General features: G+C 32.9%; 3 protein-coding genes across 5 annotated transcripts; all 3 read right to left on the reverse strand.

Moving 5' to 3' along the window:
* Positions 1-822: 822 nt before the first annotated feature.
* On the reverse strand, positions 823-7,517 carry LOC132641961 (pentatricopeptide repeat-containing protein At1g80150, mitochondrial). 2 transcript variants are annotated; one of them, XM_060359131.1, is made up of 4 exons: positions 4,967-7,517; positions 2,706-2,797; positions 2,060-2,152; positions 823-1,517 (listed from the first exon to the last, which is right to left on the reverse strand). In XM_060359131.1, the coding sequence occupies exon 1, from the start codon at positions 6,399-6,401 to the stop codon at positions 5,208-5,210; it is 1,194 nt and encodes a 397-aa protein (XP_060215114.1). In that variant the 5' UTR covers positions 6,402-7,517; the 3' UTR covers positions 823-1,517; positions 2,060-2,152; positions 2,706-2,797; positions 4,967-5,207. The 2 variants fall into 2 exon arrangements, with proteins under 2 accessions (XP_060215114.1, XP_060215113.1); XM_060359130.1 differs by having other exon boundaries at positions 2,060-2,161.
* Positions 7,518-8,953: 1,436 nt separating this feature from the next.
* Positions 8,954-15,130, reverse strand: LOC132641962 (probable inactive purple acid phosphatase 1). Of its 2 annotated transcripts, none has more exons than XM_060359132.1 (13): positions 14,871-15,130; positions 13,755-13,934; positions 13,485-13,576; positions 13,267-13,333; positions 13,060-13,182; positions 12,550-12,642; positions 12,265-12,394; positions 11,922-12,003; positions 11,555-11,687; positions 11,053-11,258; positions 10,837-10,962; positions 10,262-10,571; positions 8,954-9,666 (listed from the first exon to the last, which is right to left on the reverse strand). In XM_060359132.1, the coding sequence occupies exons 2-13, from the start codon at positions 13,920-13,922 to the stop codon at positions 9,361-9,363; spliced, it is 1,836 nt and encodes a 611-aa protein (XP_060215115.1). In that variant the 5' UTR covers positions 13,923-13,934; positions 14,871-15,130; the 3' UTR covers positions 8,954-9,360. The 2 variants fall into 2 exon arrangements, with proteins under 2 accessions (XP_060215115.1, XP_060215116.1); XM_060359133.1 differs by lacking the exon at positions 14,871-15,130 and adding an exon at positions 14,611-14,795.
* Positions 15,131-25,273: 10,143 nt separating this feature from the next.
* Positions 25,274-25,936, reverse strand: LOC132642856 (pectinesterase inhibitor-like). Its single transcript, XM_060359883.1, has one exon. The coding sequence runs from the start codon at positions 25,897-25,899 to the stop codon at positions 25,369-25,371; it is 531 nt and encodes a 176-aa protein (XP_060215866.1). The 5' UTR covers positions 25,900-25,936; the 3' UTR covers positions 25,274-25,368.

Genomic DNA, 25,936 nt, shown 5'->3' on the forward strand with positions numbered 1-25,936 from the left:
TAATACTGGTTAATTGTTCAAATTCTAGATGTTCAATTTCAAACAGAACCATTTATTGTATAATTAATTATCAGCCATCTTTTTTAAGCCTTAGAAAAAAATCAGGTGGAATAATGTATGGTTATCACAGGTTTAGTCACCATGTGACCACGTAGTTAGTTCTCGAAAGTGAAAGCTGGAACAAAAGAAATAAATAGAATAACTATTATTAGGAAATAGAACAACGAAAGAATAAATTAAATGGACTTTTCCAGCCTTACTACAATGAAGTCCAAAATTCAAACATTTTTTTCTCCACAAAAAAAAGAAGTGAGGCCCTAAACTAACTTACGTGTCTTTTGACAGGTAATTAGCTGGCGCCACAAAAATTGTGAGTACAAAAAACAGTATTATGCTAACTTCAGCTAATTGGGGTCTCTAATTAGGCCATGCCAACTATGAAATTCCCCTTCTTTTTTCACAATGAAATTCCCATTAGATATCTTTAAAAAAGTTGGTTCCCATTAGTTATTCAAACAATGCAAGCAAAGCTAAAGCACCAGAAAAAAGTTTACTCTAAAGATGATTTCCATAGAGAAAAGACGTCTGAAAGACTGAAACATCAATTAAAAGATAGAATTTTATTTTTCCCGTTGGATTTTTTGTTTCAATGAACAGGTAATTTGCAATGTCTGATTTTTCGCATGGCTTTTATTGAGAGAAAATAGCTGAACTCTTGCATAGATGAAGAATCAATCGTATATGGACAGAAAAATACGTTACTTTAATTTAACCACAAGTGTCACCAATATAATAACAGTAAATACTTATCCACGCCGGGTGTCAATAAACAACAATAATAGAACAATTAGCCTACTTTTATTATTTTGTTAGAAGAATGACCCCAGTATACTTCTACAAGGGGATTCTGACTCTACTGAATCGAAAGAATGAATATCGTGTTGCAACAAATAAATTCAATACAAATAAAGAATAGGAGCAGGTGTGTCTTTCCCTATTGCAAGACATCCATGCCCAAAGGAAATACCAAGATTGTTTGGACAAAAAAAAAATGCATATATCTGCAAAATAGTATACTTCAAAATCCCTGATAACTAAAAGTTATCTATGATGCTAAACCAACAATGTTAAGGCGCTGGCAGTTGCACGTTGAACTGAAAATGTCACATGTTACTTCATAAACTGATTGAGAAGACAAGGGCCATGCTCCAGAAACTATACACAGTGCAGGTCGAGTACAGCAATAGAGGAGCATCATTTGACCGTTTTTATTTGTTTGATCAAAGGGATTAATATCAGATTCAAACGAGTACGATAGGGCATCCTCTGTCACCGCCTGACTCCTTTGTGAATCAGTCCCTTTCCTCGATACTCCAATGCTGGCAGCTTCAAAAATGCCCGATCATAATCCCTGAAAGTACTCAACTTGGTTTGGATGGTGGTTAAATCCTAGACTGTAGCTCCAGCTCCACGAGCAACACACGTGTATCCGTTGCAATTGCCTTTTAAGCTTCTCACTGTTTATTGCCAAAGCACAGATGGATATTGTTATATTATGCATTAGCCAAAATCATTTGAAAGGACATCTAATGTAAGCATTTTTTGAGGATCATAGATGCCAAGATGTTCAATTTCATTAAAATGCTAGGCAGAACAACATACAGCTACTCTCTATATCCCAAATTTTGATGTTAGATTATCATTTAACAATACAACAAAATTTAAATTCTGATGTTAGATTTACTAGAACAATATAGTAAAAATAGTTCAGATATACTTCATAGGTAACATAACATATTCATCTTGGTTTCTCCCTAAAGGAATAGGGCACAAAGAAACAGACAATAGAAACGGGAGAATGTTACATTGAGATGTGTAATATTCTGTCAGATATCAGCTGTTCGGTTATGTAAGATGATTCATCTCTGTACTCGTAAAGAATTTAGGGCATCCAATTTTAGGATAGGAGTACATGAGATTTATTTTTCTGCTTTCAAGAAACCACTAAATCTCTCTATAAGATAGTACAGTTACAAAAAAGTTAAGAACAGAAAAATACCTGAAAATGGGATGTCTTTCATAGTTATGCACATGGTCATTACTCATTGTACAGCTGCAAAAGCTTTTAAGATTGCCCTCCTCTTATGATCTACTGAAGATCCTACATCAGCATAAAGTTAGGGCTTGTTTGGACAATTTTCAGAAGATAGTTTACATCGACTAAAGCTACACCTCAATCCTAAGCTAGTTGTGATTCAGCCAATTTCTGGAAAAAAGTTTTTTGGCAATTTTTTACGGAGAAAAACTGTATAGTTAGTAGTAGCTTTTTTTTTTCTTCAAAATTTTGCGAATGTTTTTTAGTGAAAAAACATTTGTTGGCATGAAAAATACCTCAAGGCACTTCTCCACCCAAAGATTGAATACTGGACTTCTATCCTCCAGCTTACGCTCTCAGTTTTTTTTAAGGGAAAATATTTCTTCCTAAAATGCCACAGTTGCTGAGGGGAACAACAACATACCCAGTGAAATCCCACAATGTGGGGCCTGGGGAGGGTAAAGTGTACGCAGACCTTACCCATATCTCGGAAGATAGGGAGGCTGTTTCCGCAAGACCCTCGGCTCTTTCGGAAAAGGGAACTAAATACCACTTACTATTTTAATTATTCAAAAAACTAAATTTTACCAAATAGCTAAAGTATAACTACCTTGAAGCAACCAGCTCAAACTGAGAAGCAAATTGATCCCATTGTGACAGTATATACTTTGGAGTGGCAAATGAGAACACTGTTATATCGTCCTGCAGTTCAAAAATTAGAAGCCAGTTATTACTATATTGGCCATGAGAAGACTACTAGGCTTCTGAATGCCTGACCATGTCTTCAAATCTAGGAAGTTCACTAAGGAAAAGGAGAAAAGAATGCCGAAAAGCTGGGGGAGTTGAAGGAAAAAAGTGTTAAAACTTTCTTATATTTGGAGGAATTTTGTTAACAAAAAAGAAAAGATACTACTATTTCTGAACGGAAGGCTAAACAGCTCCGGATTACATTAATATCCAAATATAAAAGAGTCCAACATACAACACATGTTGAGGTACTAATATCAGATACCGGTAGTATCAAAGAGGTACAGTCAAATGACAGCAATCTCCCATGTACTTCTAAGAATCCGAAGCAAGTAATCATACCTAGGCACTATCCATTTAGCATTGTTGCATCAAAGCCCATGTATAGTTTAGGCAAAAGCCGGCTTGACCTTTTGGACCCAATTCCACAGAAGGTCTTACTTTATTGAGTCAGTTCCAGTATACCATGTTATTAAGTTCAAAGTGTTGCTTCCTCATCTTCTCATCAATCACTGCCTTTTCTTAGTAAAGGAAACTATTGCAACCTTATGTTTTAGTTGGCACTAAAACTCAAAATAAAGGTTATGTCAAGCACATGTGTTTTTATAACCGTAGTGTTAGGGCCAACTTGCACACACCTCGACTAATTCCATGAGAACCAGCTACTTCCCACCAGCACAGTTAATGGGTAACTCTGACCACCAAAACTTGGACGGATAGGAAGAAATCACCTAGTGGTTTTGCCTCCGCTGGAACTTGAAACTGAGACCTCATGATTCTCAACCCACTTCATTGATCACTAGGCCATACCCTTTGATTATGTAAAGCATATGTTGTCGAAAGGGCTCCTATGTAAACACCAGCAATGGCCTAACCTGATTGATTTCGCAATGTCTCATCGCTCAAAGGATCTTAAACTAATAAAGATACATATCTTGCTAATCCAACATCTTACTATGTTTCCCTCTTTCCTTTTTATACAGAGCCGTTGCACAGTTGAAAAGGAAAAATGAGAGAAGAAAGCTAACGTGATAGTTTCAAATTCCATTATTTATTGCAACCTTGTCACCACAAAATATAATTCATAACCACTGGGAATTCAACTACAGGACTTAAGATTATCTCATAGCAGAATAACTTCCACGAGTCATGGACCTAGTTCAGGGGGTCCAAGAGAGTTGATTGTGCAGCAGCCTCTAAAAGACACCCACCCTCCCCTTTACCAGATTACAGTGGATCCTAACTCTGCAATTGCCCAATACAGATCAGGAAACACATGGGATCCCCTCTTCAGAAGACACATGTAGGAATAGGAATAGGAACTTGGTGAACTCTTTGATATTTTCAAGTTACTGGAAAGCTTCAAAATGGACACAATAGAGGTTATTATTCAGTGAAGGCTGGGTACAAGAAACTGTGTGCACTTAATGAAGTAATTGAGTTTTGGTCATGGAAGCTTATATGGAAAAAATTCCCTATCAAGGTCATGTGCTTCACATGGATTACACTTCAAGGTGCCATTTTGACTCAAGACAATATATATATAGAAGGAATTTTCACCTGGTGAATAGATTTTAAATGTGTCTGGACAACTAAGAATCTATAAACCATCTATATTTGCACTGTAGAGTGGCTGCAGATTTTTGGCACATATTCCTTTCAGTTTTTGGCATTACTTTGACAACCCCTCAAGGCATAAAAGAAGTAGTTGAAAGTTAGAGCTACTGAGAAGTTGACAAAAACATCAAGAAGGTCAGGCAGATGATCCCAGCATGTATATTTTGGTGTATTTGGACAGAAACAAATCGTAGATGCTTTGATGGCATTTCAACTCCCAGTAGCTCCCTGAAAGCCAAATGTCTTAGGAATCTTTATAGGTGGAGCAATCATCACCCCCATAAATGATGTTATCCCATTTCTAGATTTTATTAGCTCTCTAACTTTGGAATGATAGCCGACCTTTAGGTTTTTTGGTTCTGTTAGTTAGCTCCCTGACTGGAAATGTATTTTGTTTGTAATTGGAGCTAGGCAAAGAAATATAAATGCAAACATATAAATGAATACATCTACCAGAAGATAATTCTATATAAGCAGGGATCATAAAAAATGGAAGTTGAAACTTACCATACAAAATAGGTTCCCATTGTACTTCCAAACTTCTTTCAGTCCCCATTGGAGTTTCTGGAAAGAGTAAAAACTTATTTCTGGAGAAATTACAAATTATCTTCGTTTTGGAGCGCTCTTAATCCATTGAACTAATAGCCCAGCACTTCTGCTTCACCAAAAAGAGAATGGAACTTTGTGGATTATGGAGGTGCTGCAAAATCACCAAAACCATTGAGCAGAAATAAACGTTTTTGTACTTTTAACTACGAGCTATTATTGACTGCATCATATCCAAAGTGTCTGCTGAGAAAGGGGGTGTCTTTTTCTTAGCCAGCCTGATTAAAAATCGAGCCTTTGCCATATTTTCCTCCGTTCCATCCTTGGACAGCCCTTCAAGGAGCCTTTTAATAGTATCCGAACTTGGAAACCAATTTTTTTGCATGATATCTCTACACATTGAATATGCCAAATCAAACTCACCTGCTCTAGACAGGTAATGAATCATGGTGTGATAGATTCTAGAATTTGGCTTGAAGCCCGCACCACATAAAGCAGAATAGATTCTTTTTGCCATTTCAAGATTCTCTATTCGAAAAAAGCCTTTGATCACTAAATTGTATGTAACCTCATCAGGAGTTATGCCAACACGTTTCATCAACTTCAACAATTTATTAGCTTCCCAAGCAAACCCCATATTTACCATGAATTGAATTCTAACATTAAAAGTAGCAACATTAGGCATACAGCCCTTACGGGCCATGAGGTTCCATAATCCATCAGCAATCTGCCATCGGTTGGCTCTATAGAATGCAGATATAAGCATCGTATACGTAAAAACATCAGGTTTTATACCTAACTTTTCCATCTCAACCATGAACAAATAAGCTTTCTCCAAGATACCCACCTCACAAAACGAGCTAATGACTGTATTGACTGTAAGTATATCTATATTGATATCGAACTTTTCAGGAACATCCCGCAGAAACGACTCAGTAGCCTCCAAATCATGAGATTGAGTCAAAACCTTGAGTGCAGCATTGAATGACTTAACAGTCCGTGGACAGCCATATAAATGCATGTCATAGAATGTTTTTACAGCATTCTGTATCATCCGAGCCTTCCCGTAGAGCATTATAATTCGAATAATGAAACCTTCACGCCGACCTTGTGGCAGAGTTTTCTGATGCTCAAGCAGATTTTCAATATAATCAAACCTACCAGCACCTGCTAAACGAGAAACTGTGTCTTCAAACACATAGCGATTCTCAATGACAATCTTATTATGAGCATTCTCCTTAAATAACTGAAACAACTTCTCAGGGTTCTTTTCCTTTTTTAGCTTAAAAAGTGCAGGTTCATCTACTTTTACACTCTTTCTCTTAGAAACTATAGCTTTATTAGAAGTATGGCGACTCGCAGTTCCAAATCTGCGAACCAGGCGCAGAGTTAGCATGTTCTAATGCTCTCCCCTCAGTTTCAAACATATAAACCAAACCAAGAACTACTCTTCAATTCAACATAAACAAAATATCTCGAATACCACTAATCTTCAGTTCAATATATAAGCAAAATATTGCGTACCCTTTTCAAGAATCGCGAATCCAGGCAGCATTATCCCATCAAATAGCTAAGCCAAGAAACAAAATATCGCGTATCCACTAATTTTCAGTTTAATAAGCAATATTTTGAATACACCACTAATCTTCAGTTCAATACAAAATATTGAGTACCCTTTTCAAGAATCACAAATCCCAACAGCATTAACCCATCAAAATCAAAACTTTCATCTAACATATACACCAAACCAAGAACTACTCTTCCATTCAACATAAACAAAATATTGCCAATCCACTAATCTTCAGTTCAATATATAAGCAAAATATTGAGTACCCTTTTCAAGAATCACAAATCCCAACAGCATTAACCCATCAAAATCAAAACGTTCATCAAACATATACACCAAACCAAGAACTACTCTTCCATTCAACATAAACAAAATATTGCCAATCCACTAATCTTCAGTTCAATATATAAGCAAATATTGAGTACCCTTTTCAAGAATCAAGAACCCCAACAGCATTAAACCATCAAAATCAAAACTTTCATCTAACATATACACCAAACCAAGAACTACTCTTCCATTCAACATAAACAAAATATTGCCAATCCACTAATCTTCAGTTCAATATATAAGCAAAATATTGAGTACCCTTTTCAAGAATCAAGAACCCCAACAGCATTAAACCATCAAAATCAAAACTTTAGAAACAAAATCCATGGATTCAATCAAATGCAATCAATATCCAAGAAAACTAATTAAAACCAATATAAGTTCTTGGTTCTTAGCAACATATTTCAATCCCATTTACTCATTCATATACGTGTACAAATATGAATGATATATGGGCCTGAATCATATGAAAAATAGGCAATATTATAAATGTGGCATTTATATGTATCAGATTTTTTTCAAAATAACAAAGAATTACCAAGAAAGAAATAATGATTCAAAGTGAAGGGGTTTTGTGTAGAGATTGTTTGAGTGTCTAAAATCCATCCAGCAAAACTATTGAAGCTAGTGGTAGAGGTAATATGAGCGTTGGGTTTTAGGTTTTTGGGTTTTACGTAGGGCCCACGTGGATTTTTTTTCAAGAAAATGTACATTTTAGTACCCAAAGTTCTTTTCTAGCTCAAATAGGTCTTTAGTTTAAGTTGAAAATTTTATATATTTACGCATGTATTTATTTACTAGTTACGTGAGGCCCGGGCTTACTGAAGATAAAGTAGATATTAATTAAGAAATATAATTTATGTTAGTAATAATTAAATTTCATATAAGTATATTTTCAATATATAAAAGGAAAACTTTCATTTCACTCCTTTAATATTTTAACTTTCATTTTGATGAAAATATTTACTACAAATTAAATGCGGAGCCAGAATTTGACGTTTATGAGTTTTAATTGGATCTTAACTTTTAAAAGTTATTTAGTTCTAAATTAATAATCTATACATATGAACTTTTAAGATAAATACAGAATTTGTACAGCGGATGGGGCTGCTCCCCCTTAATTAGAGGTCACGGGTTCGAGCCCGGATATGAATTTTTTTTAGAGGGAGTGCTTCTCCCGAGTGGGCGCTACACAATGCGAATTGTCTGGATTAATCAGGCTCAAATACAGATATCAGGAACTTGATAGAAAACCAAAAAAATAGGAAAAATGAGGTAGGAGGTTCGATAGCTTTTGAAAAGCAGATCTTAAGTACAAAAAGTAAATTTGACTTTAAAAAATAAGATTAGGACCTAGAAGTAATTAATTGAAAAGTTTGATATTTTATTGAAAAGTTTTGTGAGGACTACAGAGGCCCTTAGTTGTTCCTTATATATAGTAGTAATATTTGAAATAAGAGCACTTTTGGTCCCTTCAGTAATTGATACATTCTTTTATTTAGTCATTGTGGTATCTGACCGAGCATGTTTAACCTTCAATTAATTGAAATGAGTGTTTTTGGTCAGTTTATGTAGGAAATATATTATATTTGGACTTTTTTTAGGGCTATATTACTATCAAATATGGAATAACAATACCAGCTTAATGTTAATAATGAGTAATTAAGGGGTGGAACCATTGATAATCATTCTTAATAGTCACAAGCAAAGGGATCAAAATTGTATGTTTCGATCAATTGAGGTTAAATGTGCTTGGTCAAATATTACAAGGGTTAAAATCAAAGTTTATCAAAAACTAAAAGGCCTGAAGTGCTATTAATCCTATTTTTTTTTTTTTTCATAAATAGAAGAGCAACACTATTGAGTATTCTACCCTTCTCTAAATCAGTTTGGCATCATTTAATATACACCTTAGGTTGTTTTGTAAGATGTATTATCAAAATAATACTTGTATTAATTTATGTATTCATATTTTAGTGTTTGATTGTTATTTATTTATAATCTCCTTGTTAATAATTCTTGGATTAGGCTTACAGTTGAAATAACACTACACGAATCCAAATCAACCATGTTATTGATTTCAACCAGTGGAGTTCCAAAAGGCAAGCACAAAAACTACTTTGATAAAAGATTCTCTTATACATAACAGAGTGCAATGCTTCCTTTACCAATTTCCTCTCCCAATAATTCAAAGACCTTTATGAAAGATGAAAGGAACAGTAAATTGTTACCTTCCCAACCATGAACTTTCTTAACAAATGAAGTAAAAAACTTGAAAAGGCTAATGAACAACCTATTTCCCTCTTATCATTTATTCACCCAGACAGTGTATATCTGAGGATCCAGGTGCTTGTGGCTCTGAACTGGATTTGCATCCAAGTATAGAGATTTTTTCCATGGTATTGTGGGATGCTTCCATTATAACAGAAATCAAACTTTAAAATCTTCATTTATAAACCAATCAAGATGCCAATGTCATGCTTGGGCAGCTATCCACTGTGCATGCCAAGATGTCTCTATAATCCCGGGAAATATTGAAAGAGTCGTATACTTTGCCATCGCTGCTCTTCTTGTACTCGAATAACAGATTTGAATGATCGAATGCTGTCATTTTCACAAATCCGTAATCATAATCTTTAAAAATACTCCACTTGGTCTGGAGAGATGTAAACTTTACTAGACCAGCTCCACCTCCCCCTGCAACAACATGTATTGTCCCGTTCAAGGTTCCCTTGTACGAGTTCTTCTCATTCATAGTACAGATATTCTGCCATTCACGAAGACACATAGAATGCGTTAAACAATGAACTATAAGCATTTGAGGACAAGAACATTAAATGTTGAATCACACTCTAGTTTGTTAAAAAAGAAATTCTTCATGCAGCTTAACTACTAGTTGATTCTCCTAACTTCTAGCTTTTACTAAGAAACCAAATAGGATTAGGTGAATTGTGCATACAGCTTAGCTCTTTAGTACTCCCTCCATCCAAATATACGGCTGTTTTTCCATTTTGAGACATCCAAAAATATTTGACACGTTCCATTTTTATGAAATGTTCACAACTTTAAAGCATACCAATTCAATAGACTATCCAACTTTTTAATTTTGATATGATATCTTCCACATCTCTAATATAGTATATAAGTCAAAATTTCATCCTTATCCCGGTGGAAGGCAGACACGGTCATATGGAAAGGGACACGCCGAGTATTTACTTTCTGGGAGTGATTCATATAGGGGAGAGGTATAAGAGCATCACTAATTTAAATGTCCTCAGAACCATGCGTTATCAGTGGTCGTCGAGCAATTTAACTAAGATAAGAACAAAACTTAGGATGAACATTACAAGTTTTCAGGATACCTGGTAAATGGGACATGTTCTTTCGTAATTATGAACATGACCATATATGGCTATATCAACTTTATACTTCTGCCAAAGCTTTTGAAGGCTTTCCCTCCCCATTGGTTCTCCAAATGAACCTTCATTGGCGTAAAAATCGCCAGAAGAGTAACCAAGTACCCTATGTGCAAGGAAGATTAGCCATGGCTGCTTCTGTCTATCTACAGATGCGAAGCAGTTTTCAATGAACTTATATTGTTCGGTGCCCTCTCTCCAATCATGTTCTGTATCAGCAATACAGAATCTGAACATGCCATAATCAGTAGAGTACCTGAGAGCATACGACAACATTAAACCTAGTACTTTAAAGCTTTTGTATGTAGAAACTAAATTAAAATATCACACATGAATGTTTGATATTCTTCTTTTTCTTGTCTAAAAGTATCTCACTCTATGTTCGCATGCTATACTCCACTTGTTGAGAACACCGCATGCATATCCATAATTTTCAGGAAGAAAAAAAATATGCACGCAGTAGATAAGGGATTTGGGAGGGAACACAATGTAGGATTATCCAAAAGATACAGTCACCATACCAGAACTTGTCCCTATTTTCGGCAGGAAAATAAAACATTGTCTGAGCCAACACACCACATTCTCCACCTGAATCCTTTTTACCATAAAATGACCCACTATCAGGCCAATCGCGTTCATGGTTGCCACTGGGAGAAAAAAAGCCTTATTAGTTACATGAAAAAAGAAAACAGACAAGTGTATACTCGAAAATAAATTGTAAGAAACCTGCAAAGTACCTAGCAATCATGTATGGTACTCTTGAAGTAATTGGCTCAACTTGAGAAGTAAATTGATCCCACTGAGAAAGATATCCATTGGCGTAAACGATATCCCCAATGTGAAATACTATGTCAATATTCTTTAAGTCCTCAATGATTTGCTTGGTAGTGTTAAGGGAGCCGGGTTGGTATTGATTGTACACGTTTGAGCCATCGGCTTCTTCCTGTAGTTCACAAGGCAATAATAGGTTTTTGTCAAGTGTAACTTCTCAAATTTGCCAATGGTAGATCTTAGTAATGGCAGAATCCAGATATAACTTTCCACAATTACTACCAATGGAACAGTAGAATGCAAAAAATTCACGTATGAACAGGATTTTAACATAATCCACTTCTGAATGGAAGGACAGAAAACTCAAAAGCGAGCAATTTCCTTAGACTGGAACGGAGTTTCAAGACAATGAAGTACAAATATCTATGGACAGATATATAAACTTAGCCCTGTTAAGAATGTCCAAACCTTTCCCATGTCACCAAAAATGACCACTCGCTGAAGAGAGTTTTGACCAGGATAGGGCGACGATTTAAATTTGTGGGTCTGACTCCAGATATATTTACCATTAACCAATTTATGCCCCAACTTGTAGGTATATCTGCAAAATAAGAAAGTGCATTGAAATTTCACTTCAAATGTTAACCTGCATTAGCATGGAGTGCAACCATCTTATCCCAAAAAAAAGGAAACAAATTTCTTTTCAGGAGATGAAATTTTGGTATTCAGCTTTAGGGGAAAAGAAGAAAAATTTCAAATGGATGCCCAATAAAACATGAAATCTTTTAAAAGATTTGATTATTTGTCTTTCTGCTGCTAGGAAGAGTAGACCAACACTAAATTGGGCCACAACTCCTTCAGAAAACTAGTGTGAATGAATCCAGGATCGCGCCATCCAACAGTCCTTGCTGGTGCACCTGCAGAATATAATAATGTTCCTTTTTAATAAAAACTTTTACAAGTTAATGCAGAATAAAATATTCATCAAGTGTTTGTCAAAGTGAAGCAGACGTATTCCACACAGAGTTGCTTATCTTTCACCCGTTGTATCCAATCAAGTCTCCAACATGTGCATCATATGTTAAATAAATGGAAAAGAGATGATATGCATCATATGTTACATTGACGGAAAAGAGATGCTAGTTTTAGGTCACAACGGGAAGGGAAAGAATACTCACCACACAAGCTCCTACGGTCAAAAGTCAAAGTCCCTGCTGGTGAACGAGTCTGTTTTCCACCTTGTGGACCCCACTCCACAAAGGGCTCTGCTTCATTGATATCATATCCACTAGTCCATGTAACAGTCATCTGAGCATCAATTTTAAACTGTCATTTTTCTGATCTTTCTAAGTGGTCATTATTCAAACTATTAGTTATGCTGCAAAACACACTGATTATTCTTCCGGAAACATATTTTTAACTGTGTTTCGCATATTAAACTACAGTGGAAGAAACGAACTTACTTCATTCCACGTCTTTCCCTGTGCTAACCGCGGGTATAATGGTGCATTTGGATTTGCAAAGGCAACAGTATTTGACACTGCGACCAGCTTTGGCTGTTAAACGGGAAAAGAAATGCATTAGAATAAGCTGACATCGATCCTTTAATCAGATTAATACAAGAAACAAATGTGTGAGAATTTAAGAAATCACCTACAAGAGTTCATTCATGTGGCACGATAAAACAAATTCATATTACAAGAGAATATCAGAGTGTAGAAAGTATCTTCATAGAGAGAGATTAGAAGACAGACAAACCAATAAAATATAACCAACCAGAAAGAAAGAATTCAAGTATTTTTACCAAATTTAAAACAAGTCAGATATCTTCTTGAAAAAAGAGATGTTTTTTTAGAAAGACTTTCAGAAAGAGATTTGGGCCATCGGATTTTAAAATTTGGTCTGTGACTTTTGCTTCATGTAAATATGCAAACTCTATATAAGTAAACTGGCAAGGGTAAGTGGAAACATACATTCCGTAATCCACCGGAAAACAAAGCAAAGGAGAAATCGGATCTCTGATTGATCAATTGAAGCTTTAGTGACCCTTTCCCTGTCCTTTTGTAGGTGGGATTGGAGCGATTTGCAAATTGATACTGCAAAAGAAGCGAGGCACGAATCAATATCCAGAGAAAAGAGCTTCTAAAAGGTTGCATTATAAATCTATTAATGGAACGGACCTTTATAGGAGCTGTACATAAAAGTGGTGGAGTCACCATGTTATTTTCAGGGTCACAAGTAGCTGCACTGAAATATTATGTATATGTTCAGCACATTAGCTTAAAGTAATGAAAATTATGCAACTAAATTCATCAAAAGAAAATCATTTCTCACGTCTTAAGATATTAGAGCTTAGTATTTTTAGATATCGACAGTTTTATAACCAAGTTCGGTTCACCTGAAATTGGCAGGAGAAAACACTCCAATCCAATCATCATTTGACGGGATGCTTGTGCCATACTCCAGATTTATCCATTCTTGGTTTAGACCCTAGAACATAGAGAGAAATTTTACGAATCAGAAACTGAAATGCTTAATATTTGTTCGAAAATTGACTTAGCACATCCATTCAAATTTCTTGAACAGAGAGATAAATAGGAAACTTAACACAAACAGTTAGCTTAACTCCTTGTGTACTGGGATGTAGTTGAAAGATAATGAAGCTTACGTTTGACCCAAGGACGGAAGGAGCGGCTTTGATATAAGCATGAGCATCCAAAGCAGTAATTGCCTTATGAATGGCAATTCTTGATAGAGGGTGATCTTCATGAGATGTTACCCCTTGAAGAGCAACTAGAACCCATAAAATGGGCAACAATATCACGAACACTTTCATCGCACCTTATGGCTGCATCATTCACCAATGAAAGGAGAGGAGAATCAAGAAAATAAGATACAAGACACAAAGATTAAAAAAAAATCTGCTAAAAACTCAACATACAAAAGAACCCTTGTTTGCATAAAATATGCTAGAAGGGCCACTCCAAAACGTAAAAAGGACAAAATGGAAAACATCTGCAGGTGTACTAACAATTAGAAACTTGTAATGAATACACTCACCAAGTCCAACAACATCCTTAATATTAGAGAGCTAACTAGCATTTCCTTTTTTTGGCAAAACTGATGAGAGGCAATTTTCATAAATGATATTTCTTATTAGAAACTTAAAACTAGTCCACTCCAATACCATATTGGTGAAAATAAAAACATTCTTGTGCCCACACACCCCATCCCACTAAAACAATAACACACATTAGAACTCAATCAAAAGAATTAAACATGACAAAAATGAATCACAGACAAATAGGCAAAAACACAATATGTGCATAAGAACAAATTGAAACAAAAAAACAAGCTTATGGGTTGCAAAAATACTAACAAACATGAAAACCAAGAAATAAACATATATAAGATGAATACCAATCAAAACACCTAGTTGAACTCAACTGAACAAAAACAAAAAACATACAAAAACACAATGTAAATGTGATAAAAAAAAAAAAAAAAAAACAACAACAAAATACCAGCTTCCTCACTAATTAACAGATATAAATTCCATGATCTGAACACCAATCATAAAAATGTCACCATATATGAACAACCAACAGAACAACTAGTAAATGAATCAATAAAAGTTCAAAAACTGACAAAAAAGTATAACAGAAAAAGAATGGGCACAAAACTCAATGTGGGGTGTCATCAAGAATGGAACTTTAACAAAAAAAGACAGCTTTTTTATTGACAAAAAACATTACAGATTATCAACTCCAAGAAATGAACTGACCTGAAATAGAAATGGTTCTAAAAATAGACCTTTACTGGAGTTTAAATAAGAAAACTACAATGATGATTATTTAGAAGTAAAGCAATTGACTTTATAGTTCAAATTTAAGCAAGAATGTGATATTGCTATATTTGGAAAAAATGGTTGGATAAATTCTTGGAATCTTTTTTAAATATTCGACCAATTGACCTGATTTTAAGCAAAAAAATGTTTGACTTTTGATAATTAAAAAAAATATATTAGAGATTGATTTGAATCTGATGAGTCAGCTGATATATGTGCTTTCCAATCTTCCTATTAATGGCAATGTGCAATTATAGGTTTTTCTTATTTTTTAAAAGACTTAAGGCTGGTTGGGTCCGAAAGATAAGAGATAAATAATCCCCTAAGATAAATTTATCGCACTTTTGGTTTGGATATAACCACGATATAACTAATCTCGAGATTAGTTATCCCGAATTGTAGTGGTAGGCGAAATATTTAATTCTAGGAGAAGTAATTCTGGGATAATTTATTTCCAACCAAACGACTGCTTATAGTCATCATCAAAATATATAAAGTTGAAGCTAAAGTAGACTAGTAGACTTCATATGTATCCTGAAATAATTGTCACACTCTAATTGTTCAGCATTAATTTGACTAATTTTTTGAATTAAATTAAATTAAAATTTATTTATTTATTTAAAAATTACACGAAAAACAATATAAGTGACAATTCCTTTCATATCATATGATGAAAAATATATTTTAAAATGTTGGTCAAATTTATATAATTCGATTCTATAAAAATAAGATGCGACAAATAATAATATGAGAAAAAGAAATTACATTCATATTATTAAATTTTTAGGTGAAGTAATCTTTAAGTATAGATTTACTATTCAAAATTTTAAAAAGCAATGTCAACTTGGAGATAAAATATAGTATGCTACGACCAATTTTTTTATAATCAATTACAAGTAGTGGGGGAAAATGATAGGTAAAAAAGGTACTAGTCAGCTTGATCACCAACTAAATACTAGTAGCGGTGAATTTAGGTGTAAAAAAATATTACTTGAACACATGGTCATTCGATTAAACTCAATATATTATGTGTAAAGTGTTTAAAATATATTTAATATTAACTTTTGAAACTCATGCTTCAAAAATCTTAGTGATGCATGTCGTTCGAAGTTAAGTTTTGTCTCCTTTTCTTTAGTAGTGTGTTCATCCTCTACAAACCTTAGATTCGCCTCTGATTATACTAGAATGGATTTGAATTTGATGATTCTGCTAATGAGAAGCTGGGGGCTATATTCGCTTTCCAATTGGTCCAGGCTGAAGCGTTTCCATTTGATCTATTAATAGCAATGTGCAATTACAGGTCTGTCTTCTTTTTGAAAGACTTCAGGTCAAATATATATATATATATATATATAGTTGAATCAAAACTAGACTTTATGTACATATATTATTGTGTTTTTAGGAGAAGTTATCTTTACGTATACTTTTACTATATAAAATTTTAAAAGACAATGTCAAGTTGGAGATAAAATATACTCCTATATGCTACAACAAATTTTTTTGATAATCAAATACAACTATACAAGTAGGGGGACAAAAAAGTAAAGGTGAGAATCATAAGGTTTACATTTAACCGGATATAGTGTGACAACATGAATAATTCCTCTTTTAATAGAAATTTCGAATACAAATTTGGGTAGAAATAACTTTTCCTAAAGATCGTTTTATTCTCCGGCTTCTCGATATGAATCTGAATTAGTAAGTTTCGAATGTTTTTTCTAGTGTCATTCACCCAAGTTGTGTTGACGTGTGGTGTTGGGGTTTGACATTGATTAACACACAAAAATATATACATAGGAGGAGGAGTAGGCCTTGCCTCCCAAATCCTAGTGTAGGTTAAACAAGTTAATTCCTATACATGGAAATGAAAAATAGGATCACTATAGTATGATCCTATGCAAAAAATACTAGGAGGTTCCCCTATGTCCCAAATGGCTACTTATTAAGGGACATATCAAAAGTTAAAACAGAAAAGAGAATTTCATGAGAATTCTATTACACAGCCACACAGGTGCTAAAGATTCTGTTATGTGTAGACCGTAAAGATTCCAATTAAAAACTTGTGCATATCAGTGTCTCCTTGTTGCTTCATATATATTTCAGTATTGGTTGTTGTATGTGTTGTGTCTGAGTCCGGAGCCAAAATGGCATATTTTTACAGCAATTAGACCAAAATAGGCTGTCTTTTTTTTTTTATACCCAAATGGGTATTTCGTTGATCATTCAACGAAATACCCCAGTTACTGTTCATAGCAGCAACTCTTTTTTTTTTTTTTTTTTTTTTTTTTTTTGCTATTTCGTGGATTGTTCCACGAAATAGCTTTTTTTTTAATTTTTTTTTTGCATTTCGTGGAACAATCCACGAAATAGTTTTTTTTTTTTTTTTTTTTTTTTTTTTTTTTTTTTTTTTGCTATTTCGTGGATTGTTCCACGAAATAGCTTTTTTTTTTTTTTTTTATAATTTCGTGAAAAAAATGAATTTTTTTTTTACATATCATGACACAATCCACGAAATAGATGTTTTTTTATTTTATTTCGTGAATACATAAAGAAATAGGAAATTATAATTTTTTTTTTGTTTTTGCATTTCGTGTATTAAAAAACGAAATAGGATAAATTTTTTTCTAATTTCGTTCGTATAAAAAGGAAATTGGAAAATATATATATATATATATATATATATATATATATATATATATATATATTATTTCGTGTATTAATGAAGGAAATTGATTTGTTTTTTTATTTTTTTTGCATTTCGTAATCTAATGAACGAAATAGGTTTTTTTTTTGTATTTAGTGAATAAAAAAACGAAATAGGAAATTATATACATATATATATATATATATATATATATATATATATTTTGCATTTCGTGTATTAAAAAACGAAATAGGAAAATAATTTTATTTTCATTTCGTTTATATAAAAATGAAATAGGAATATATATATATATATATATATATATATATATATATATATATTTCATTCATGTACCAATGAAATATTTCGTGGATTGTTCCACGAAATGCAAAATAAAAAATAAAAATAAAAACATATTTCGTGGATTGTTCCACGAAATGCAAAAAAAAAAAAAAAACAGTTTTATTTATATTAACGAAACTGTTTTATTTTTTAATTTAAAACTGTTTTTTTTTATTTTTTATTTTGCATTTCGTGGAACAATCCACGAAATATAAAAAAAAAACAGTTTTTTTATATATTTTTGAAATTGATCTTATATATATATATATATATATTCCAAATTGATTAAAAGCCATTTTTTAATTTTTTTAAAATATATTTTTCAAAAAACTTAGTGTTTAACTGTAAGGTTATTTTAGTCAACTTTATATATCGAGAAAATTAGTCAGCTTTATTTTCAAAAATTGAAACCGCATAAGTGAAATTGACATTCACAGATACATTATCCCTGGATTTTTACGTTGAAATCTATTGCGTATCATCATCTTATAAGTAAATAAAACTGAAAATTTCATGCCAATTTGGGGAAAAACTGAAATTGAATGTGATAAAAGACGTTTTTTTTAAAATCGGCTCGGCTATGGCGGTTTGCATGCAGAGATCTCGGAAAAATACCCAAAATCAAAAAAACAATCGCGTAAATCGGACGTCCGAGCGCAAAGTTATGACCATCTAAAGTTTGACGACTTTACAACTAGTTTTTCTCCCTATATTTCTTAGAATTATATTTATATTTAAAATAAAGTTATGTCTTGACTTTACAACTATTGTTTTTTTTCGTTTATTAAAAAACGAAATAAGATTTTTTTTTATTTCGTGAATATATAAATGTTTTTATAAATGAAACACAAAAATATATATATATTCATCCTATTTCATTGGTACATGAATGAAATATATTTATATATATATATATATATATATATATATATATATATATATATATATGTATGTATATAATTTCCTATTTCGTTTTTTTATTCACTAAATACAAAAAAAATAAAAACCTATTTCGTTCATTAGATTACGAAATGCAAAAAAAATAAAAAAACAAATCAATTTCCTTCATTAATACACGAAATAATATATATATTTTTTTTTTCCAATTTCCTTTTTATACGAACGAAATTAGAAAAAAATTTATCCTATTTCGTTTTTTAATACACGAAATGCAAAAACAAAAAAAAAATTATAATTTCCTATTTCTTTTTTTATTCACGAAATAAAATAAAAAAACATCTATTTCGTGGATTGTGTCATGATATGTAAAAAAAAAAAAAAAAAAAAAGAGTTGCTGCTATGAACAGTAACTGGGGTATTTCGTTGAATGATCAACGAAATACCCATTTGGGTATAAAAAAAAAAAAGACAGCCTATTTTGGTCTAATTGCTGTAAAAATATGTCATTTTGGCTCCGGACTCTGTTGTGTCTTCCAGACACAAACCACCGTCAAGTCACCGTGTGACTAGAAATATAAAAAAATTAAATACATAAAATCCTCAAGTTTGTCGTTAGTAAAACAAACAAATGCAAGTGCTGGGAAGTACAAAATGTATGATTTAATAACTTTTATTTCATATTTTTCAAGTCGATTATACAATACCTTGCATAAATCTATAAATTTCTATGTATCTACCCTGCTAATAGATTGCTAATAACCAAAATAATACTAATAAGTCCTTGAAGCTTGTCACTAGCATCTTTGAGTTGGGGCGCTTCAGCAGGTGGTCCTGAAAAATTCTCATCATAGGTAGAAGGATCATCTGAAGCAGCCGAAGCATGAGTATTCAAACCGCCATAGTCTTTAGATTTCAAAAAAGCTGGCAATCCTCCAATATCATCAACAACGTCATTGTAATTCTCCAAACACGAAGCATATCATGTCTTTAATTTTGGATCTGTGGCTTGTTTAAGCGACGTATTAACAAGATTACGTGCAGATTGTGCGTTCTTTAATGATGCGTCTATTGTTTTTGTATCATAATTTGTGTTGTGATAAGTACTTTATATAGTTGTGTCTTTCAATTCAGAAAGGTATCAAATCAAAGCGTGCAGGCCTTTAAGGAAAAAAATTTAGAATCTACTCATATTTAATTTCATAATTTTTTGAAAGATACGAAACTAAAACGTCCAGGCTTTTATGGAAAAAAAATATATTTAATTGGAAAACTCACACAAATACAACTTTTTAAAATGGTAAGTAAAAAGATTACAACTACTTTATAAAAATTACCCAAATACAACGTATTAAAAAATTTAACTTTTTAATTACAAAAATACAACTTCTTACATTCCTAAAATATCAATAATACTCAATTTTAAGAGTTGCTCCCATTAATGCATATATTCACTTTTTACTTTCTCTTTCTTTCAAACCGTTTTAAAAATATTTTTTTTCTCTTGTTTCCTCCTCTTTATTCTTGTTTTTTTATTTTCACTTGATGAATGCAATTTTTTTTTAACTTAAAGAAAATTATTTAAATATATTAATATTAAGAAAAGTACATAAAAAGATATGGTATAGGGTATATGGTATAGGGTATAAGAAAGTACATGAAAATATACTTGATATGGTATATGGTATATGAAAATATACTTGATATCGTATATGATATGTGAAGATATGGTATATGGAGATATGGTATATAATATATCGATGCACTCATGCACATAGCATGCATAAATATAGTATGTAGTATATTATTTTTAATATATGTTATATTAACATTTAACACTATCTATGTTTGAAGGCTAAGTTTAGGGGAAAGTGGAAAAACCTTCAAAAGACGACTTAAAGGTACATGTTTAGTATATATGGTATATGTATATTGTTTATGTCAAGTATACTTAATATTATTGCCTCCATCATATTATTAATGATAGGTAGGAAAAGAGAATTTATAGGGACAAATAAAGGAAAAAATATAACATGTATAAATTGGTTACCATATTTATACTAAATTGACCATATCGAGAGATTTGTGTATATTATTTATGTCAATTATACTTAATATTATTGCTTTCATCATATTATTAATTCTATTATTAATGATAGGTAGGAAAGGAGAATTTGTAGGAAAAAATATAACATGTATAAATTGGTTACCATATTTATACTAAATTGACCATATCTAAAAATTTATGTATATTATTTATGTCACTTATACTTAATATTATTGTCTTCATCATATTATTAATTCTATTATTAATGATAGGTAGGAAAGGAGAATTTGTAGGGACAAATTAAGGAAAAAATATAACATGTGTAAATTTGTTACCATGTTTATACTAAATTGACCATATCTAAAGATTTTTTCCTTTTATCATTTATAGGGTAGATTTTGTAGATTTTGTAAATTAAAAAACGGAAAAGGGTCAAAATTACCCCTGAACTTTGGAAAATAGTTCATTCATACCCTTCGTTATACTTTAGGGCCAATTATACCCTTACCGTTATACTATGAGGTCAATTATACCCTTATGTCTAACCGCTGCCACATGACATCATCCCAGCCCTTCAAAATTATTTTCCCCTCAAATAATTTTTTACCCACTAATATAACCCAACCCGACCCGAATTTTTTTTTTCCAGCCAAATTGAACGGACCCAACCCAATACCCCTTTGGCAATTAAACAAGTTAAATCCTATACCCGAAAATGTAAAGTGGGATCACTGTAGTATGATCCTATGCAAAAATACGAGGTTCCCCCTATGTCCCAAATCTATACTTATTAAGGGACATTTAAAAAAAAACAAGAAGAAGAAGAAGAAGAAGAATTATTTCATGAGAAGTTTACCACATAGGTGCTAAAGATTCTGTTATGTGTAGACCGTAAAGATTCCAAAAACTTGTTCATATCTGTGTCTCCTTGTTGCTTCATATATATTTCAATATTGGTTGTTGTATCTGTTGTCTCTTCCAGACACAAATATGATTGTGTAGCAAATACATGTTATTGTTCTTCATATTGGTTAATTCATCTACTTGAGCATATGCTTGTGGTTAGTGTATCCATCATGGATAGTTCTTGTAGTTGTGATTTCTGGAGGGATCGTCTGATCCCGGAAGAAGAAAGCTGGGCTTTGTCAATCATTAATTTCCAACGGTGGGGTGAATAGAATTCGATACATAAGAAGGTCATAGACTAGTTTTCAAAAGAATAGTAAAAGCTTTAACTTAAGAAGGTCAATTCCCCTAAACAATTAAAGGTCTACAACTTTGGCGGGCAATCACTTCTTTCGAAACCAATTCCAACAATAATAAGATTGGAATGAAATTCTAGTTAGACCCGGCTGCTTTCTTGAAACTAATTAATAGGTACTTAGTTTTCTATAGAACAAGCGGGCAATATGCAGCATCAATCAAGGTCAAAGTGTAGTCACGACCAGTCGACCAGGCTGTGCTATGATACACAAAAGTCCTTCAACTCACCAAAAAATAAAGAACCCGTGCCGTGGCGCCTGCTTGTGACACGTAAGACTTTCTTTTCATGATTACTACAATGCCAAAGTTCCTCCGCAGCATATCGTGCACATTAAAGAACATGTAAAATATGTAGTATGAGAGCAAAAACTACCAAATTTCGTCAGTGCATCTACAACAAAGTTTCCTTCTCTTAGACAATGGACAATTGCAGTACTAAGTTTCTGAATTATTTGTTGCATATCTTCCACCTCTTCTTGTACTTCCCAGGGGATAGAACAATTGACCTTAAACATGTTGACTACAAGGAGTGAATCCATTTCTGTAGAAGAAGGTTCTGTATGTGATTAAATTCACACTATTGTGTAATCCCTTAGAAACTGCCTTGACTTCATTTGAATTATAAGGAAAAGAAATCAATTCCTTGAGCATGAGCCATAACAAGTTTCGAATGCTTAAGGAAACATAATAGGCGTGAATTATTCTTTTATTCAAAAGCGGCAAAACTACCAAGTTATAGTACTTTGGATAAGTTATTAACTATGTTCTTTTTCCAATTAAAAAAGTCAAGTTCCTTCTTTAGGTATGAATTTTGTTCTTATTCGAAACGGAAAAGGTCGATATGCCCCTCAACTATACAAAATTACATGGATATGCCCGTCGTTTAAAGGTGGGTGCACACATGCCCTTAACGAAAGATGCATTCACCATTTACATTACATCTAATTATATAACTAAAAGATCAAATGCAATTACAACCATCTTTTAAAAGATTGTTTTCACAAACAAGAGCATCATTTTACCTTTTCAAAAGATTTGTTTTACTAATGATAATATCTTTTTTTTGTCAATTTGTTGATGACTTGGATAGTTCTTTCTAGATATTTTTCGTCTTCCCAGTCCCAATATCTACACGATAATGCATGCAATAACTGCATACTGTACCAATAATTCTTAGATTTTTTTTTTGTAGTGCACTTTATGCTAGCTAATGATTTTTTGGTACTGCATTTTGAAACTCCACACTTATCGTGCAACCCACACTTTGCTCTCTTATTCTTTCACTTGTTTGTGAAATGTCGGAAGCTTCGAGTTCTTCAAATAGCTGTGGAAGGGTTCGTCACTCCATCTCACATCATGTGGACTCCAAATAATTCTACTAAATTTATGTTATGCGTGGAATTCGCGAAAGGGCCAGACCACATTAAATTTTATGTAAGACCATATAAATCCCTAAAATGTAATATTCTCTCTATTATTGCTATCAAAATTTTAGCATTGCGGGAGACGTTTTTTCAGGTGTCATAATTCTAATGTAAGTTATCTCTTTTTCCTTGTGATTTTTTTGTGGCAGATCTGTAATGAATTTTTTTTATGTTTATGTTTTGTGTGGCAGTTGTTGCATGCATTATCGTATAGATATTGGGACTGGGAAGACGAAAAATATCTAGAAAGAACTATCCAGGTCATCAACAAATTGAAAAAAGAAAGATATTATCATTAGTAAAACAAATCTTTTGAAAAGGTAAAATGGTGCTCTTGTTTGTGAAAACAATCTTTAAAAGATGGTTGTAATTGCATTTGATCTTTTAGTTGTATAATTTAGATGTAATGTAATGGTGGATGCATGGATTGTAGTTGCAAATGTTTTTTTTATGTTTTGGAATACAGTGATATTTTGTGTCATATTGTTGTTTTTGTGCCATAATATTTAGGAATTTCAATGGATCAAATATGCCCCTATATTATGCGGAACTGCACAAATTTGCCCTCTAATATTTTTGTCAGGTTTCCGTTAACTCAAGGGCATGGGTGACGCAAAACATAACGTTAAGGGCATGTGTGCACCCAACTTTAAACGACGAGCATATCCGTGTAATTTCATATAGTTAAGGGGCATATCTAGACCTTTTCCGTATTCGAAATAACAAAACTACCAAGGTAATAGCATCATGATGTAGTAGTTTGGATAAGTCGTTATTACTATGTTTGAATTAAAAATCCTGTTATTTCTTTGGGCGTGAATTATTCTTTTATTCAAAATCGACAAAACTATCAAGTTATATCATCGTCATTTTCTTCTTCCTCCTTCTCCTCTTACTCCTCGTCTTCCCCTTGTTGTAAAGTCTAATAAATTTTCATAATTAATTCATGTTAAAAACAAGCTTAAGAGAGTAATTTAATTAGTCTTGACATACATGTGGACCCACATGAGGATAACAAAGTCTTTTTTTTGCGTGGATTGTCCTTCAAAGGCGTTTGTCTTTAATTTTCGTCCCTTAAATTGTAATTTTGTCTTTCGCTTAAAAAAATGGCCGAAAATATCTCGAGATTTTTGGGTTAAAAAAAAAAAAACCGCAAGGCAAGCCTTTCGCGTAACCTCTGCCTTAAGGCCTAACATTTGCCCAAAATTAGGCCTACTCAGGCAAAAATTAGGCCTTAAGGCAGAGGTTTGCCTTAAGGCCTAATTTTGGGCAAAAGTTTGCCTTAAGTCAAACCTCTGCCTTAATGTCTAACTTTTGTCCGAATAGGACTAGTTTTGCTATGAAACTCTGCTTTGTGATTTTTTTTTTTTACTATACCGGGGTTCGAACCCAGAACGTCGAGGTATTAGGCGAAAGACAAAAATTAAAGACTAGTAATTTAAGGGACAAAAATTAAAGACCACCCCGAATAAGGGCAATCGTGCAAATTGCCCTAACAGAGTCACGAGGACACTTGAATATAATTATGACAAGAATTGGAGAAGTGTTTGAAGTAACAGAAGTGAAAGTGAACAATAAAATAGAGGAAATGGAGCAAGGTAAGGTATACTAGGCGAGCCAGTGAATCACCGCCAAGTCACAACTATGTGACTAGAAATATATATAAGAAATTTAATATATAAGATCGTCAAGTTTGTCGTTAGTAAAACAAACAAATGCAAACTGCTGGAAAATATAATTTATGATTTAATAACTTTCATTTAATATTTTTCAAGTAGATTACCGATACTTTGCGTAAATCTATAAATTTCTATGTATCTACCCTTTCAATAGATTGCTAACAACCAAAATAATACTAATAAGTCCTTGAAGCTTGTCACTAGCATCTTTGAGTTGGGGCGCTTCAGCGGGTGGTCCTGAAAAATTATCATCACACGTAGAAGGATCATCAGAAGCAGCGGAAGCATGAATATTCAAACCGCCATAGTCTTTAGACTTCAAAAAAGCTGGCAATCCTCCAATTTCATCAACAGCGTCGTTGTAATTCTCCAAACACGAATCATATCGTGTCTTTAGTTTTGGATCTGTGGCCTGTTTAAGCAACTTATTAACAAGATCCCGTGTGAATTGTGCGTTCTTTAGTGATATGTCTATTGAGATAGTTGCAAGGCTTTCGAGATTTGCACCTTTGGATCGAGGATCCGCCCTTAAAGCGGATAGACATATAGCGGGTTTTTGTGTTTTCGAGCAAACATCGTCTACTAGATCTGCTCTTACACTTGTTAACGCAGAGGAGATTGATAGTAGAACAACTATTAGAAATGGGGCAAAGTTATATGAGAGAGTCATTTTGTATGCTCAAATATTTTTGTATGATAATTTGTGT

Source organism: Lycium barbarum, chromosome 5 (assembly GCF_019175385.1).
Source record: "Lycium barbarum isolate Lr01 chromosome 5, ASM1917538v2, whole genome shotgun sequence".
NCBI classification, from domain to species: domain Eukaryota; kingdom Viridiplantae; phylum Streptophyta; class Magnoliopsida; order Solanales; family Solanaceae; genus Lycium; species Lycium barbarum.